Here is a 19,927-nt window from a genome sequence, read left to right on the forward strand (position 1 = left end):
TCTCCTACTGTTTTGTTTTGTTTTGGCCAACTCTGAAAAATCATTTTAAGTAATGATGGAGTTCCTTTAGTATTAAAAGGGGCATTTGCAGGTCTACCAAACACAAGACATGGTAAAAATAATAAATGATGGTGAATATTTACTTTAATTGTAAGATTTCGCTACAGGACATCTAGCAGAATATATGCCTAGCTTAAATGTAACTATAACATAATAAAATAATGAATATTTCCTACTATCTTTTTAATAAACAGAAACATATAAAAAACTTCCTGAAATTTATTATTTCGTGTTTTAACCACTAAAACCTCTTCCTCCACTTGAAGAAAATAAGAAAATCCATCTCCCACTCTTCCCTTGAGGTTATAGAAAAAGAACCTCTATGAGTTAAATTTCTACTCCTGGAAACAACAGGTTAATTTCACTACTCTGATAAATTTTAAATCTATCAGTAGTACACTGAGGTCTGCTATTGGCATGATGTTTGGAAGAAGTGTATTTTGAAATTCACTAGAAGACCAACTGCACATTGAATAAACATGTTTTACATTTCTAATTAAAAACTCTCAGTGTTCAGCTTTCTGATTAATTTTTGATTTTTAAAAGGTTGTTCTGGAAGACACATGTGCCTTTTTTTTTTTTTTTTTTCACATGTGCCTTTACATATCAAATTCTATTGTAAACTGAGACTTCTGTAAGTAACAAGTCTGGTTTAACACATTAATGCAATCAGATATGGTTATGTGTGTTCTGGATGCTAAGATAAGGAAAGAATATCAATTATTAGTTTATATTGGTCCCAGATAAAGAAAATATTAATCTGAAGTTAGAAGGGGCAATACTTGGGTTTTTCTTAAAAAAAAAAAAAAAAGTTAGAGATGAAGAGAAGGACACGAAGAGATGATCAGGAGAGAGAATCTTCAAGTAGGAAAGGCAGTCGTGAAAGAATCACACTGCAGCTATGCTTAACAGCTATATTTCTGCTTTCTTTTGGCTCTATGCATCTTTGAGAAAAGAGGAAAGGAACAGAAGAGGCAACCTAATTACAGTGATAACTTTGAAGGCAGAGAAAATATCAGCAAACACAAGCTCAAGGCTGGCCATAAGAGGAGGCAACTGTGTCTGGTTTCCCAGAGTGTGAAAGCTGCAGGCTGCAGCTGGCTCTCAAATCTGGAAAACTCACCCAGTACCAAAGTCATGGATCTGCCCAGGTTCTGACCCAGGTAAAAGACTAATGGTGAGCTGTAAGAAGTGTTCTGCTCAAGCTGAAGGATAATGTCAAGGTCACAATTAATAGTGATTAGAGAAGCTAAGGAATCTAGGTGTCTGTTTCTTTGAAACTACTTAATATTTTCGCTATAATATTTTAATCAAGCGTTTCACTTTTGTGAAAACGAAAAAACTGAGGGTAACTTAGTTGGGAAATGTGCTAATCTCTTCTTATTCAGTAAATCACCTCTCTAACTAAGACTAAGTAAAGAGATGATTGAGCCCTAACCAGGGGGCTCTACTGGCTAATATCCTAAGAAGCCCCAAGTGCTGACCTGAATCCCAGTGACAGCACACCTTAGACACTGAACAAACGCTTACATTTCTGCAGAGAACCTAAATCCCTTTGATTTTCTTTAAAATTAATAAAATACAGTGCTTGCCGACAAAGGGCAGTAACAATGTAAAAGGGTGAAGCATTTAAATCCATAGGTCTCTGTGCAGCAAGAGTGAAATATATTAATGAAAATTTTGTAGACATGAAGTCTTATCAGAATAATATTAAATTTTTTTTTTTACCTTATAAAATCAATGCCAAAGATCAGGCTGTAAAGAGATAATTTCAAAAATCTGAGGTGCAGAATTTGGTCCATTAACAAATTTAACTATGAGAAAAGCACCAACTATTGTTATTTCCTACTAAAAGCTGCACTGCTGTTTAGAATTAGACTGTAACACTTTGATTCATTTTATTTTGGGAGAGTTTGATACTGCAGCACCTAAAGGAATCCATGAATTTCCAATGTAGAGAAAGGCACATACTTTCCTCTGGGTCCTCACTGGCCAGGATGCTGCTGGAAAGATCCTGTACAGCAGATCGCGACTCAGCCGTAGAGTGATGAGGCCCCAGGCGACTGTCCCTCTGGGCTTCCCACTCTTCGCTGAAGCCACCATCATCACTCTCTGTCACAGGGTCTTGTGACTCACTTTCTGTGCCTTCAAGAAAAAGTGAACATCACAATTGTAATATTTAGAAAAATCTCTTAATACCTTTAAGAAAATTGCATGGAAACAGTAATTACCTGTCATTGTAACTAGGTGGGTTAGCTGGCTCTTAAACCACAAATCACGGGTTATTTCAGGCCTGGTGGTTGCTTCCCCAACAGCTATTTCTCCCCTTTTTTTCCTGAGGGCAGAGTACTGATTTATTTGGGTTTCCACCTCCCACCCATGACTCCGGTGGTAAATCCCGTTCAGTCCAAGCTAAGTGTGGTCATCCTACAATTCCTCTTCCCAATGAAAGCTCTAAAGCTGTGGGGTTGGTACCAGCCAATGTGTGGTGAGGCAAAGTCTGCTGGAAATTTGGGGAAAAATTTTCTCACTCTTTGAGAGAGACTTAAGGAGACACAAACAGCCCCTTTCTTCCCCTGGATGTTGTGTCATCTGGATATGATGGCTGGCACTGCAGTTGTCATCTTGTGACCATGAGGAGGAGCAGAGGGCTGAGGACCAAGCTCGTATCTCAGGAGAGCAGAGCAGGAAGACAGGAAGGAACTGGGGCCCCTGACAATCATCAAGTCATAAAATTAGCCAGCCGGGCAAATGCCTACACCTCAGGAGTTCTGGTCAGGTGAGAGAACATTTCTTCTGATCTTTGCAGCTGGAGCTGCTGGCACTCACTAATTGATGGCACTCACCACTGGCTTTAGTGACTAAGTTATAAAAGTAGACCACTATTGGGGGCTGGGAGGATGGGAAAGGAGGGAGTGAATTTTTTTATGGGCTAGTCATTTTGTTATAATGACTCGGTCTGACTGAAAATTGTGAGTATAACATGATTGTCTCAAGAACTTTCCAGACATCAAAAATAATTAAAATACATAAGTGAAGTTGATAATACTCTTTTTTCTCATTTTTTTAAATAAAATTAATACATGTTCATATTTATTCATCTACCACGAATAAATGAAGCTTGCATACTTCAGGTCTTTCGCTTGCATGGACTTTTTTCTGAAAGGGGCTCTAGCAATTTTGTATTTTTAATTTGCATTGTTTTCTTAACCAGGTCTCCACAAAACCTGAATCTTCCCTGAGCTAGTTTATAAAGTCATAAAAGTATACGATTTAGAAATAAAAACATCAGTCCCTGCTCTGCCCTATCCCTCCTCACTCCTGATCCTCACCCTACCTTCAACCCTTTCAGCTGTTTATTTTGGTATTTACCTCCATAATTAATTATAAATAGCACGCTCATAATGCTGTATCTTGATGTTTTTATCTTAGGTGCTCACTCGGGCAACCTGAGTTCTATTACTTTTTTCCTTTACAGACATCCCTCTTGGAATCCTACACCCCCTTGTTCCAAACTAACTTCTAGTTCCTATAACACAGAGGTTTTCAACTGGGGGTAGCACCTCCCTTCCATGGGGTGTTTGGAAATAACTAGGATGGGGAGTTTTTGGTTATTGCAAACCTTGAAGCTACCCTTGGCATTTAGTGGGTGAGAGGCCAGGAATGCTAAACCATGTGAGGGGAGTCAGCACAATTAAGAACGCCCACGCGAAACACCAACCACACTCCCACTGAGGAGCTCTGCAGTTCATCCAGCTCCTCCTCACTTCAAGGCCCTTGCCCATGGTGCTTCCTCTTCTGGAAAGCTCTTCTTCCTCTCTTTGGCTGGCCATCTCCTGTTATCACTTCCTCAGGGAAGCCATCCTGGCTTTCCAGAATAAATGAAATCCTTCCACTATAAACTTTCATAGCAACTTACACTTCTCCTTTGTAGTGCTTCTCACAAACTGAATGAATTATTTGTTCAACATGCGTGTCTCCCCAAATAGGCTATAAACTCCACAGGAATAGGACCTCTCGTTCAGAGCTATATCCCCGGTGCCTAACAAATACTAGGCACACAGTTAGGTGCTCAATCAACATTTGTCAAAAGAATAAAATCTTGATGTACCCAAAAGACACTCATACTCACATATATATACATATATACTCACAGACAACTAATCTTTCAATTTTCTTTAGCTTAACAAGGTTAACACAACAACCAGCCCTGGAGCAACTGTTTCCTCTATTTCCCACTTCTCTACTAGGTCTACTGCTGGTCTAATGCCACCCTGTTTTGCTGCCTCGCTCACTGCAGAATGGGCCTAATATCTTTCGGTCCCAAATACGCAAATTCTAAGTTGAAAGCGTCCTCCTTGCAGTTACCCAAATGCTAAATCAGCAGTTTTCTTGGCTCTAGAAAACCTAAACTCTCCCTTTCCTGACAAACAGCAACTCAGTTAAGGCCCTTTTTTCTTCTCTGACCAACCTTTATTCCGCCTCTGTTTGTCAGCTTCCTCATAAGGTTAGTCCTTGTTTTTCTTAAAAAAAAAAAAAAAAAAAAAGGTTTCCTTTCTTTTTGACTATTGATATCGTGCTGTTATTCCTCAACTTTTCTAATTATAACTCCTCCTAACTTGTGTTTGCCTTAACATCTTCTGTAGTATCCACAAGTGGGCCTTTCAATCTCCCACCCTAGGTCATCATTCTTACCCTCCTCCAGAAAGTCATGTTCACCTGGAATATTTTATCTTCTCAACATAGACATTATCACAACTCAAATCAAATTATATTTCAGTTACTCTGGCCTTGTCAGACAAGAGGTTCTCATTTTTACATGTTTGAAGAGAGTGTTTATTCTACCTTTTTAAAATCATAGCCTCAACTTGAACCTTTCCATACTGGAATTAATAGTGTTTAATGGTAGAAATTCTTAACCTAGGGTGCCTTGGCTGATTGTTGGGTTTGGAGCATGTGAACTCAAATATTTATCTGTGTTTGCTAGGTATTACCACAGCTTCCAGGAGATTCTCAAAAGAAAGTGGTTAAAAAATCATTGCTTCATAACTCACAAGATGACAATGACCGTGAAAACCAGGAAATTACCAAATAAAAGCCACCTACTTTGTGCATTATAATTGGAGTTTTTGGATACCTTCCTTTGGGCTTCTGGGTCTCCTTCTGCCATATTCACCAACCATACCATTGTTGCTGTTGAGAAAGACAAAAGTCTAGGTAAGGACTGGAAACACAGAAGGAAAGCTCACGAATAGAGAGCAGGCTGTTATTTCTCCACACAAATCACCAACCTTCTTAATGTCACCATAAGAATCCCTAACAATCAGAAGCAAATGCATATTAAAAACTACTGGGATGGGGCTTCCCTGGTGGTGCAGTGCTTAAGAATCCACCTGCCAATGCAGGAGACACGGGTTCGAGCCCTGGTCCAGGAAGATCCCACATGCTGTGGAGCAACTAAGCCCGCACGCCAAAGCTGCTGAAGCCTGCGCTCTACAGCCCACGAGCCACAGCTACTGAACCCGTGTGCCACAACTACTGAAGCCCGCGCGCCTAGAGCCCGTGCTCTGCAACAAGAGAAGCCACGGCAATGAGAAGCCCGCGCACCGCAATGAAGAGTAGCCCCTGCTCGCCACAACCAGAGAAAGCCCGCGCACAGCAACGAAGACCCAACGCAGCCATAAATAAATAAATAAATAAATATTTTTAAAAAAAAGAGAAAACTACAGAGACTTCCCTGGTGGCGCAGCAGTTAGAATCTGCCTGCCAATGCAGGGAACACGGGTTCCAGCCCTGGTCCGCGAAGATCCCACATGCCGCGGAGCAACTAAGCCTGTGCGCCACAACTACTGAGCCTGCGCGCCTAGAGCCTTTGCTCCGCAACGAGAAGCCACCGCAATGAGAAGCCCGCGCACCGCAAAGAAGAGCAGCCCCCGCTCGCTGCAACTAGAGAAAGCTCGCGCACAGCAGCGAAGACCCAATGCAGCCAAAAATAAATAAATTAACTAACTTATTAAAAAAAATAAAAACCACAAAAGGTTCTCTTTGATTTTGGCAGATAAAAGAAAAAATTCTGAAACTGGACATTTACTGTAGCTTTCAAACTGCAGCTGCTATAATACAACTGGTTCATTGTTATTTATAATCCCTGAAAAGTAACCAGAAGGAAAATTGTTCAGGCCAGCAAGATTGCACTGAAACAACAGCTCGGCTAGTTGAATATCCTAAAATAGTGTGACTTCACTGGTGAAAATTACTTATTGGAACTGAATTAGAGGACAAACTGGGGCTCACAAAGAATCGGATGAATTACTATAATTCGAAAGATGCAAGGAATATGCTCCCTTCATGTTATGTCTCACTTCTGGGATTTTCAATAATGCTAAACTGTGTTATATACAGGGAATAAGAAAAAAAAAAAGTTAAAAGCAATAAACATAAATGGATAGTCAACTGCCTTTTCTATGTCCCCTCCACAAAAATACATATATATCAATATATCTATATAGCTCTAGATATACACACACATCTTGTCACATTTTAATTAAGAGGCAATGTGAATACTTTAAAATGGTGCTTCTCTTACATACTGCAGATAGGATGAAACATGGCGGGGAATTTGGTAACATCTAACAAAACTACATGTACATTTACCCTCTGACCCAGCAATAACACTTTTGGAATTTATCCTGAAGATACACCAACAATAATACAAAAATACATACAAACATGTGCCATACAGGGTGACAGCAGAAACCAAGCCAGCAACAACCTGAGTCCAATCCAGTAATGGTAAGCAATTTTAAACAAGATACTTGGCATTTTCTGGGTTTCTCTGGCATTTTGTCACTGATTTTACAATTATATCCATTTTCCTAATACTCTAAGGCTTCTAGAATAGCTTATGAAAGAAATACATAACCAAAGAGGATAAAAATTCTGTAATAGCTGCACTTACTCATTCACCATAGCTTTGTAATTCAGAGGTCAGACAAGTTTCATTATATGATAACCCGACTAACTGATCAAAGTAAATATTAGCCAGGTTGGCGATTCACTGTAACTAAATCGAAACCCAATGAAGAGGAAATAGGGCAACCAACAGGGTTTACGAATTTCTGTAGTCTTCTTGGCAATGAAGGCAGCAGGTATTTATTTGATTTTCTTTCTTTATGCAAGTATAGAAAAATAAAGCTACAAACTCTTTTTTTTTTTTTTTTTAGTTTGGATATCATTACTTTATTATAAAAGAAACACAGAAATTATTTACAGGATGAAAGATTTCAGAACTTCAGTGGCAGCTTCATGTGATGCCATTGGGGGAACGGGCAGCTTCACGTGATGCCATTTCAATAGTGACTTATTTTAGTCGACATATTTTCCAAGAATGTCACCATCTCTAAATAAGAAATAATCCTTGTCATCTAGAACTACTTTGGTGCCTCCATATTCTGGGAGAAGAACTTTATCTCCAACTTTCACACTAACTGGTTGAATCTCTCCACCCTTTCCTTTAGAGCCTGATCCAACAGCTACTACCATTGCTTGCAATACTTTTCCTTGTGATTTTTCTGGAAGCATAATGCCTCCTTTGGTTACAACTTCGGGTGCACTTCTTTCAACTAATACTCGGTCAAAGAGGGGAAGAAACTTGCTAAATGCCTGTCCTGCCATGACTCGGGTTGCCGCACTTCGTACTCTCGCTCTCTGGCCGCCGCCGCCGCAAAGGAGATATCCTCAGTCCGACCCCCCGGCCACGTGAACTCCTACAAACTCTTTTAACACTTAATATTAACCATGGAAATCAGGGGTCAGCAAACTTTTTCTGTAAAGGGCCAGATAGTAAATATTTGGGGCTTGTGGGTCAACATCTGGCCTCTGTCACATATTCTTCTTTGTTCTTTTCTTTTTCATTAACTCTTTAAAGATGTAAAAACCATTCTTAGCTTTCAGGCCTATACAAAAACAGGCCACGGGACAGATTTGGCTATGGGCAGTAGTTTGCTAACCCCTGATGTAAATTATCGTGAGCAGAATATGTATTTGCTGAATGAATTAATATTACTAACATAATATCTAAAAAACCCACTTTCAACTTAACACCAAACATCTTAGATCAATAGAAAAATATGCAAATTAAAAATTAACAATCTAAAAACTTCCCAAACTGATACGAAATCAGAGAAAAACTTTACATAATGGTCAACCTCAAAGAAATGTTACCTTTGTTTTCTGAAAAGCTACCAAAGAGTAGGTGTACATTTTTCCTGTCCAAACAAGGGATAGGGAAAACAAACAAAAATGCTCACATGTTTCTTGAGGGTAAGACCCTTTTGCAAACTGAATACTCTTAACTGGGGAAGATACAAATGCATCAAAGGACTGTATTTTTAAAGAACAAATAACTGAGAGGACTGACTTAAAACTTTTCATATTCATGTTTATATCCATTTCAGGGGGAAAGAACTGATTAACATTGCTGCTTTTTATATATTCTACTTGAAAAAAACCCTGTCAAACTCAATGATTTATGAAATGCTCACTAAAGAGTCAGTATTTCATGAGAACAGATACTTTCTTGAACCTATTTCATCTACACAGGAGGTAAAGGTTTATGCTTATATTTTCCCATATTTGTGGAATTACTGCAAAAATATCTCAATATTGATTGTTATACAGACTTGAGTTTTTAAAAATATTATATACGAGATTTTTTAAAAACAGTAAATCCTTTTTCTGAGTATAAAATTAACATACATGCTTAACGTTGTGGCAGACTGAAAGATCCCTTCTTCTTCACCCCTCCTGCACCCACACTCTTGCCATGGCCTCGCTGAGACTGGAATGCAGTTTTCCTCTTCCTGACCAGGGGCTCAGCTATGTGACTTGCTTCAACCAATGGCACATGGACAGAGATGACAGTGTGCTGATACTGAGCCTAGGCCTTAACAGGCCTGCTGCCCTCTTGTTTCTCCAGATACAAACATCTTCAGCTAACCCACTGGCCCAAGGAGGACAGGGAACACATGGAGCAGAGGTACCACAGCCAAGTTTGATCAGCTGAGTCAACTGACCCAAAGGTGCAGGAGTGATGGTGACTAATTATTATTTTTAAGGCATTAAGTTTTTGGGTTTTTTTAAATAAATTTATTTATTTATTTTTGGCTGCGTTGGGTCTTCTTTGCTGCGTGTGGGCTTTCTCTAGTTGCGGCGAGTGGGGGCTAGTCTTCGTTGCGGTGCTTGAGCTTCTCACTGCGGTGGCTTCTCTTGTTGCGGAGCACGGGCTCCAGGCATGCGGGCTACAGCAGTTGTGGTGCATGGGCTTAGTTGTTCCATGGCATGTGGGATCTTCCTGGACCAGGGCTCGAACCTGTGTCCCCTGCATTGGCAGGCAGATTCTTAACCACTGCGCCGCCAGGGAAGTCCCCAAAGGCATTACGTTTTGAGGTGGTTTGTTACACAGCATTATCGTGGTACTAACAATAGATACAACGGTAGAACAATGTAAAATCCTAAAACTAAGAAAAAATTTAAAACTCACAATTCCTTCACTTTGACACCCACAATTAAAAAATATAGAGTACAACAGGGACTTCCCTGGTGGCACAGTGGTTAAGAATCCGCCTGCCAATGCATGGGACACAGGTTCGAGCCCTGGTCTGGGAAGATCCCACATGCCCTAGGAGCAACTAAGCCCGTGCACCACAACTACTGAGCCCGTGTGCCGCAACTACTGAGCCTGTGTACCACAACTACTGAAGTCCACGCGCCTAGAGCCCGTGCTCTGCAACAAGAGAAACCACCACGATGAGAAGCCTGCGCACTGCAATGAAGAGTAGCCCCCGCTCGCTGCAACTAGAGAAAGCCCATGCACAGCAACAAAGACCCAATGCAGCCATAAATAAATAAATAAATTTATTTAAATTTTTTTTAAAAATTAAAAAAAAATGGGGCTTCCCTGGTGGCGCAGTGGTTGAGAATCTGCCTGCCAATGCAGGGGACACGGGTTCGAGCCCTGGTCTGGGAAGATCCCACATGCCATGGAGCAACTGGGCCCGTGAGCCACAATTACTGAGCCTGCGCGTCTGGAGCCTCTGCTCCGCAACAAGAGAGGCCGCGATAGTGAGAGGCCCGCGCACCGCGATGAGCAGCCCCCGCTTGCTGCAACTAGAGAAAGCCTTCGCACAGAAACGAAGACCCAACACAGCCATAAATAAATAAATAAATAAATAAAAGAAAACAAAAAAACTCTTAAAAAAAAAATTTAAAAAAAATATAGAGTACAACATTGAAAATCTACAAGTAGAGAAAGATATAAGGAAAAATGTAAAAGTTGTCTCAGTCTCTAAATCGCACTTCCCAGAGGTAAACACTAGTAGTATACTATCAGTTTTTTTGTTTTTTTCTATTGGAGTATAGTTGCTTTACAATATTGTGTTAGTTTCTACTGTACAGCAAAGTGAATCAGCTATACGTATACATATATCCCCTCTGTTTTGGATTTCCTTCTCATTTAGGTCACCACAGAGCACCGAGTAGAGTTCCCTATGCTATACAATAGGTTCTCATTAGTTATCTATTTTATACATAGTATCAATAGTGTATATATGTCAATCCCAATCTCCCAATTCATCCCACCCCCACCGCTTCCCCCTTGGTATCCATAGTTTGTTCTCTATGTCTGTGTCTCTATTTCTGCTTTGCAAATAAGATCACCTATACCATTTTTCTAGATTCCACATATATGTGTTAATATACGATATTTGTTTTTCTCTTTCTGACTTACTTTACTCTGTATGACAGTCTCTTTGTAGAGACATGGATGGACCTAGAGACTATCAGTTTTGAAATGTGTCACTGGGATTTTATATATATACACACACATCCATACATATACAGCTCCTTTCCCCTACTCCTTCCACAGGATATTGAATGTATTGTTTTAAATCTTGCTTTTTGTATTTAATATATAATCTTTGACATTTACAAAAAACAATCAGAAATATATAGAGCTATTTCATTCTTTTAAATGGCTGCACAACTATCCATTGTATGAATGTACTGTAATTATTTGAAAGTGTCCCTTTTTGATGGACACTTGGGTTATTTCCATTTACTTCTTAATATAAGCACTGCTTCAGTGAACATCCTTCTATACTTTTACAAGTATATTCATTACTCTAAATTCCTAGCATTCACTATTAACATTTGGTGTAACATTCCGTATACACAAATATAAAATATATGAATAGTAGATTTTCATTTCCAGGAATAACACAGAAGAAGCTCACACGCAAATGCTCATTAAGAGGAATATGTTGATGCTCAAAACTTCGTCTGTTCTCTTCGGCCGAAAACACCAAAAACACATGATAATAAATTTATATGGGAAAAAAGTAAGAGAAAGACCCTTGCATTTCAGACACTGGGTGCTCTAAAGCTTTACCAGACTTCTCCAGCTACAAGCACAATCCCCACCTTCTCCACTTCCCACAAAGGACCTAACAGCAAGTTCACAAGAAAGACTGAGGTGAACTAACATGTGCTCCCAACTTGACCTCTCTCTACGTTCCACTATCTTCTGCTTTTCTGTCTTTTCCTTCCTTCTGGGTCTTTCACTATTGTCATCTAATTCCTCTTACTGAACTCTTAGAGCTATTTCTACCTGCTTCGTTTATTACTTTGCTCCAGTAATTACTTCTTCTTGCTGGTCTCTTCAAAGCCTTTCTCCACTGGCTCCTTTCCCTCAACCTTCTCTCTCCTGGAACCATCTTTCCTCAAACCTGTTCTCTTCTCCAGTCACCACTGCTCTGCCTGTGAACTAGTAGGTGATACTTACTTCTCCTTCTTCATCACCCAGTCTCTGTTCACTGTATCACCTCCACTGCCAGTGTCAGCAAAACCCAGACAGACACACACAGACACACACACACAGATGCACACTTTCCGCCCTTTGGAATACTGCTTCTGGTCCTATCATTCTACTGAAATTGCTCTCTTAAATGTCACTAAAGATGTCTAAAGCACCAAATTCTATATGGTTTACTTAGTCCTCATCATCCTTCACTTCTTTATAGCATCTGACAGTCTCTCCTTCTTGAAACTGCTTTTTCAATAACTCAACAGAAAAATAGGCCAAAAGTCCACAAGGATATATATCACACTGATAATACTGGTAAGTAACTGCTTGGTAAAGTATTAAGATTGGGGACGACAGTTATAATGAAATTTAACTTTATCTGTAATTCAAAAATTTTTTCAATGATAAAGTATTAACGTATTACTTGTATAATTAAAAATTAATTCTAAAAATATGGAAAAATACAATACCAAGCCAGTCATAAAACAAGAAATTTAAATATGCAGCTAAAAAATACATTAAAAAGTCCAAATAATCATTAATAGTTATTAATTACTATTAACTAACAGTTATTAATTACTATTAACTAATAGTTATTAGTTGATTACTATTAACTAACAGTTATTAGTCAATAAGCCAAGATGAAAACTAAAACAAGATGTTTTTTGTCTATTAGTTTCCCATACACATATACAAACAAGTGATAATGAAGGTTTTAGGAAATTAGGACCTTCACACTACTGAAGGGACTATAAATTGGTATAGCCTTTTGAGGAGGCAATCTGGCAGTATCTATCAAAATTTAAAGGCACACATCCTTTGACTTAGCAATTCCATTTCTATGAATGTACCTGTACAACAATATTCACAAATTCATAAGTGTTCTCTGCAAGCACTGTTTGTAATGGGAAATTATCAATAAAGATACCCTTTATTTAATATCTATATAAGAGAAAACTATTCAGACATTTCATGTACTGATATGAAAAAACAGTCATGCTACTGCTAAGTGAAAAATGTTGGTTTTCCCAATTTTCTGATATATTCTTATGTTCCCTTTACTATTCTCTCTTCATTTCTCACTCTCTAAACATAGTAGTTGACAAAGATCTACTCCTGGTGTCCTCTTCTCTTCTCCTTTGATTTGAATCACTCATCCACTCCCACAGCTGCAACTGTCACCTCCATGCTGATGTTCTTCAATTCTGCATCTCTATTATCAACCTTTTCCTTTGCACTGGTACTTCATTTCTAAACTCCTGCTGGAAATTTCTACCTGGATGGCTCACAGGTCCTGCCAAGAAAATTAGATATGGGCTACAGGCAACACTACACAGATTTCTCAAATAAGAAAAACCTCTCTTCTTTATCATCCTTCCTTTAAGCTTTAAACTTCTCACTCATCACTAAGAACGACTGAAACTGCCTCCAAAAGCTCATCAAGGCCTTTCCCTTGACTGCCATTACCTATCCCATAATTCAGACTCTTATTACTTTCCACCTAGATCATGGCAATATCTGCTTAGTTATGCTTCCCGTTCTCACTCCCTCCCATTCATCTTGCACAATGCTGCAAGCTTACAAAGGCACAGCTCTGATCACATTACTCTTCTGTTAAGAAACTTCTATGATTCCCAAGTGATCATGAATAGAATACAGAGATCTAAACCAGTCCCTCAAAGCTACCCTTGATCTTGCCCTACGTGCCTTTCCAAACCCATCTCCTAGTACTCTCCCTATTTTGTACTCCATGTTCTAGTCAACTGGAACACTTGAAATTTGAAAAAGATGCCCCACACTTATGCCTCCAAGCCATTCTTTGTGACAAGCCCACTTTTTTTTTTTTTATATTTATTTGGCTGCATTGGGTCTTCGTTGCTGCGCGGGCTTCAGTAGTTGTGGCGCGCAGGCTCAGTAGTTGTGGCACACGGGCTTAGTTGCTCCATGGCGTGTGGGATCTCCCCAGACCAGGGATCGAACCCATGTCCCTTGCACTGGCAGGCGGATTCTTAACCACTGCGCCACCAGGGACGTCCCCAAGCCCACTTTTGGAATTGACCCTTCCATCTGTGCTTGCTGAAATCCTACCCACGCTTTAAAGGTTCAATCCACATGCTGTCTCTTCCATGAAGCCTTTCCCTGATTCCCCATTTAGATTTTCCCTGTTTTGAGCTTTTTCTGCACTTTGCGTTCCTTCTGAATAACCTGATAACAGTCTGCCTCGAATGTTGTTTATATACTTGTCTTATCTCACTTTTAAATTGTAAGCAAGGGAATTCCCTGGCGGTCCAGTGGTTACGACTCTGAGTTTTCACTGCTGAGGGCTCGGGTTCGATTCCTGGTCGGGGAAATAAGATCTCACGTGCCGTGCAGCACGGCCAAAAAAAAAAAAAAATGTAAGCAAATGCACTCTGAGGGAAAGCAAAGTATCTTAATCATCTTTTTTTTTTTTTTTAATTTAGTTTTTGGCCATGCCACGGCAGGTGGGATCTTAGTTCCCCGATCAGGCCCCCTGCATTGGAAGCATGGAGTCTTAACCACTGGACCGCTAGGGAAGTCCCTCTTAATCATCTTTATATCCTCCACAGTGCTCTGTGGGAGCAGATCAGGTCAATGATGAATAAATATTTACTGAATGGTTAGGAAGAGTATGACTCTAAAACCAAAAAAAGGGCAAACACATTCTGAAGGAAAAGTACAATTCTTTCAACATGCTAGTGCAAGATCCACCTACAATATATGTATATAACGAGTACTCAGTAGTTCTTGATTAATAAGATTTTAAATGAGAATACTGGCTCCTCAGTCTCTAAATATTTCTTCTATCTCCACACATACTGAAAACTCTCTTGAACCAATGTCAGGCAGAAGATAATAACTTGCAAGGAAACAGATCTGCAGCAGTTCCATCAATGCTATGCATTTAAGGTGAGAAAAAGTACCATGATAATGACCATAATTACATGTGTTTGAATCTCTGTAAATTCTAAGCTGTTCACTAACTTAACATCATTCTGAAATACTTACAAGAGTAAATAAGAGCCGGAAAGAGAGTTTCATTTCTCTCCTGAGCTGTTTCAACCAGCATACGAAGTGGGCCTTTTGGACACAAAACAGCCACTAAATCTAGAAAAAGAAAAATAGAAAAGACATCTGAAAAATGTATTGGCTAAACTTGTAAATGGGTGTGTGAGGGAGGAATTAACCAATTGAAAAGGTTTAATTTTTTTTACACAGAAAGATGTTGAATGAATATGAAATAAACAGCAGGTAAACTGATGGGGGAGGTGGATGGAGACAATCTAAACAAAATACACAAAACCACACAGAGACCTGTGCAAACTTCATTTTGGTTTGACTGCTATTTGGTTAGTTTACAGTGTATCATTGTTGGGTTCTAGGAATAAGTCTTCCCAGTTTGAAGAAAAGAGGCAGAAATAATGACAAGACAGAATTATTCTAGAGCAGTTGTCAATTTCCAAAGCAGAAACAAGGACAAGCCATTTCCAAACAAAACATACCTATGAGCCACAAACTGAAGGTTTACTTTAGGAGGGATTTAATAGAGGGGATTTGACTGAACTTTTCAAAATATGAAGAACAGAGTAGAAGAGATTCATCTTCTCCCCTTTTTGAAAACAGTATATGTACTATTTAGGGATACTTGAAATAAGAGGGCAGTAAATTTAAACAAAACAAAATAACTAATAAACCTCTGCATGAGTTTAGCATTTCTTTAGTTCTCCTGTCAAAAGCACTTCACAGATATTTAGGTCTCAGAATACATGTGGTGCTGAAAAGTGTCTTATTTTATGAAAACAGCAACTCGGAGGAGGAAGCAATATGCATAAATTATTCTTGAGTCTACCGCCATCTCTCTCCAATAACTGCAGTTTTTCTTACATTTGTAATGTCGTGAAAATTCAGAGTATAGAAATACAGAAAATAATTTCAAACATTTAATAATGTGAAACAGATATAGGTAAATTTGTAAAGGAAGATTTGATAGCTTGTGTTGACATTACTATCATTCAGATGCATTAAAGTATAAAACCTCACGCCTTGCAAGTGGTCATGTCTTCTTGTACACTACTACTACTACTACTACTACTACTACAATAAAACACACACACACACACATGCACACACACACACACACAGAAATCTCTACTCTCACTGCTTCCATTTTGATTTGTTTGGGAAGAGAAAAGGGGAATTTGCCATGCTCTGAAATAATGAGATTTCTAACCTGTTTCAACCTGCGATGTCCTGTAACTATCTTGGTTTTACGACACACTACTCCTTATAGAATTGTTAAATGATAAACCCTTATTTTTTAGAGCAATTAAAGTGAATTAAAATTAATTTTGTTTTGAAATTCTTAGAACAATCTTCGTGACATCTTGAGATCTTATGGAAATGGAGTTAAGAATCATTACTCTAAATATTGGACACAGAAGTCTTTTATTTTAAAGGAACTCAAAGGTCTGTGGAGATAATTTGTATATGTATGGAAGAAACAGAGGGTTGATGGGAGAAACAGTGTAATGTAGCAGAAAGAATATGGGACTTAGGACTCATATTCTAGATCAAATGATGTTAAGCTTGGGCAAATAATTTACCTCTACAAACTTCAGGTTCTTAGCAGTAAAACAAGAATAACTGCCTTGCTTACTTCACAGGATTATATATTTTAAAGAAACAGCTAATATTTACTGATAAATACCGTTATACATGTGTACTGTACATATTAATTTAATCTTCATAATAACTAAGACTCGGGGGTTGAGTAATGTATCTGTGGCCACATACCCAATAAATGATAGGAGTAGAAGAGTCTGGATTTGAACCCAGGCAGTCTGTGTCCAGAGCTGGCTTTTTTTTTTTTTTAATATCAAAAATGGAATCAGACTCTTTATTATGATTCAACCCTGATATTTCATTTAATCAAGTTTTAACTTGCTCTAGTATGTCATAATGGTGTCTTGTGAGCCCTGTAGCGTGAGACTTGTATGGTGGTGAAAGTTCCACTGCACACCTTGTTCAAGAGCCCAGCATTGTATATTTAGAAGTGAAATAGCCACTATAACACTATCTGGAACTCCCAAGTGGATAAAGTGAGGAGGCCTGTATTGTGGGTTTAATACGTACTGAGACATGTATAACTCTGATTTCTATTTTTGGTATCTGTGAGGCAAGAGATTCTCAGTTATTTCCCCTAAAGAGGGAAACCTTGGATAAGTAATTGCTGTTGCTACCACTGGCAGAACCAGGTGGCTAGACCACTTGTAATGTCCCAAGGGTCTGTAAAAATGCACAGATGGAGCCAACTGTTGGCCAGATTAAGACGACTGCCCAAAGTTCAGCTAATTTTGCTGACCCTTGGATCCCATTCTTTGATCAAGGATGCCTGGATTAAGCAATGAAAAGCAGAGCTCTCCAGTGAGCTCCTTCACATGTAGTTTTGATGCTGTCCGTAAAGTGTACAAACTCCCACTGCTGTTTGTTCACTCATTTGATCCCAAAGGGCTCCCGTGGTAGCCAGGGGTCCAAGAGAGGGGTGACCTCCTCTAGCACCTTGTCAACTGGCAAGGGACTGAGGAAAGAAGAGGCCACCCTCTCCTGTGGGTGAGATATTCCATGGGGCCCAGAATCAGCGCTATCATATGGCTAACATTTCTGTCTTAGCAAGGAGGCCCTGGTGGCTGTGCTGAGCTTGTAGAATGCTGTCTCCATGATATGGAGATAAGGAGCAGATGGATTCGGAGCTTCACAGGTTCAGGGCCTGTGAAAACCTGTTTCCAGGAGAGCTCGGTATGTAGTCAGAAATGGCCATTCTAAATGTGTACAGCATGGGACTGAAAAGGGTAGTTTCTCACACCAGAGATCCGTGGGCAACTTATGATCATAGTGTGTGATCCAGAGATTTCAGGAGGTATGAGAAGAGGTTGCTAAAGCCTCTACAGTGAATGATTCTCTGGGGCGGGAGAAGGGACACTAACGGAAGTAACTACTGTATTACAATTTGGACAGATTCTAGAACCTTATGTTGTAGGAGGTCCCCATTCAAGGTGGGCCAATTTGTAACAGTATAAATAGGCTTAAGTAAAATTTGTAAATGAAGAGTATATTGCCTCCAGATCCGCAAAGGGCCTAAAACATAGTGGGCTTGTTTTAACATCGTGGGCGCAGAGAGGGTCAGCTGCTATTTCTTGACAGTGCCAGAGATGCAGAAGCCCTCAGCTTACCAAGTAACTTTCAGGAATTTAACTGGGGTGGCAGAGCCTTGTACTATGTACAGGGAAATGCCACCTCCCTTTTGAGCTCTATTGTGAATATCTGTATGTCCTCACCAAGTAGGTCCAGTGAATTTATACAGAGGATGATATCATCAGTGTAATGTTATATCTGTGCTCTTGGACAAAGGTGGATGTGGTTAAGATCCAGGCTGCAAAGATTTTCTGCAACAGTAGTAGGGATGCTAAAGTACCCGAGTCGTTAGGTAAAGATATAATGTGTCCCTTTGAAGGAGAAGGCAAACTGTGGCTGTCGAAAAAGGCATGGAACAGAAGAACATATTGGTAAAATCTCTGACTGAAAAGTATTAACCAGCTGCTGACTGGACGGAGCGCAGAACTGGCATTCTTGATCGCAGCTGTGCAATGAAAAGATGAGTACTTTGCAAACCATCAAATACTATATAACCTAAGGTCACTATGAAAAGTCCGTCACAAAGAGTATATGACTTCTACAGTTCTGTGACTGACTGCTCAAATATGAGAACAGAGCCAATCCAATTCTATTTCCACAGACGTTTTATTCATCAATCAAGGGGGAATGGTGAGGTTTTCTACTACAGGTCACCTGACATTTTTAATAAGCATTTGAATAGGGATGAAAGAAAACTGCAGTTATCATACAGAGACCACAAATTGACCTCTGAAAACGGATCTCTTTTTGGCTTTTATGCAAAGTGAGAGTTACAGAGTTCACATCTTGGTTATTCACGGCTAAGGTATATTCTGACTTTTCAGGACCCATGTCACATGGGTTGCTAATAAATTTGAAGCTCACACTGCCCAAATAAGTTTTATCTTTAAAAGAGTAATTCTACCCAAGTTGCCTTATAAAAAGTAGTTAACTTAATTTTTATATTAAAAATTAGTTGAGCACTTTATGTGTGTCAAGCACTCTGCTAGTGCTTTCCAACAAATATTCTGAGAAGCATTATTCCCATTTTCCAAGTGAGGAAACTGAAGCTCGAAGGGCCCGAATCACCTTCATAAAGTCACGAAGGCTATCAGTGGTAGCGATGGGATTTGAATCTAAGTCTTAGGACCAGCAGTCTATGGATCCTTCCACTAACTCATCAGTGAGTTAAACTGGGGGGATTAATAAAACAGTTTTAAAGAACTTAACCTCAAAAAATTTGAAATCTTTATATGACAAAGATAGTAGAGTTAACTGATTATTTACTGAAAAGCTATGGGACATTACTGTTGTCATTTTCCCTAAGTCAAGACAACTAGAAGAGGAAGGAAAACACACCAGGAGGTATTTCTGTGATGAACAAAAATGTCAGTCTTGGGTTTTACCATATACTGAAATCACAGCCAAGATGAGCCACGCAGTCCATTCTGGGAGGTACTTGATAAATACCAGGGCCATGAGGGCACTGATCATAATGAGATATGCCTGCTGGAGTCTCAGTGGACCTTTCCAGTGAATGGCAATCATTCCCACCACACCAAAATTCCAGATCAGGAGTGCAACTGTAATGTAGTCCATGGCAACATTATAGGTTTTAAACACTTCCCTGAAAAAAATTAAACAGATTTCTAAAAAGATTAGCATACAATAAGTTTCACCAAAACATTTTTTAGAACTATGGTTCTAACATAGATATTCATTAGATATTCATATCCCAGCTTCACACTTTTACCATATCTTTCTTTAAATTAATGCACTTTTTTCCTCAAGTTGAGCTTATTTTAACAGAAAACTCTG

General features: G+C 39.3%; 1 protein-coding gene across 8 annotated transcripts in view; it reads right to left on the minus strand.

The window, feature by feature from the left end:
- The window catches only part of PSEN1 (presenilin 1), an 83,096-nt gene that overhangs the window by 13,244 nt on the left and 49,925 nt on the right, over window positions 1-19,927 (minus strand). For all 8 annotated transcript variants that reach the window (XM_082451768.1, XM_082451766.1, XM_082451771.1 and 5 more), the window contains 4 exons: window positions 19,516-19,736; window positions 14,948-15,046; window positions 5,167-5,253; window positions 2,032-2,205 (listed from right to left, as the gene is read on the minus strand). In XM_082451768.1, coding sequence (XP_082307894.1) covers window positions 2,032-2,205; window positions 5,167-5,253; window positions 14,948-15,046; window positions 19,516-19,736 — 581 coding nt within the window. The remainder of the gene's footprint in view (window positions 1-2,031; window positions 2,206-5,166; window positions 5,254-14,947; window positions 15,047-19,515; window positions 19,737-19,927) is intronic.

The sequence above is a fragment of the Balaenoptera physalus genome, assembly GCF_965194825.1.
Source record: "Balaenoptera physalus genome assembly, chromosome: 2".
Taxonomy (NCBI): Eukaryota; Metazoa; Chordata; class Mammalia; order Artiodactyla; family Balaenopteridae; genus Balaenoptera; species Balaenoptera physalus.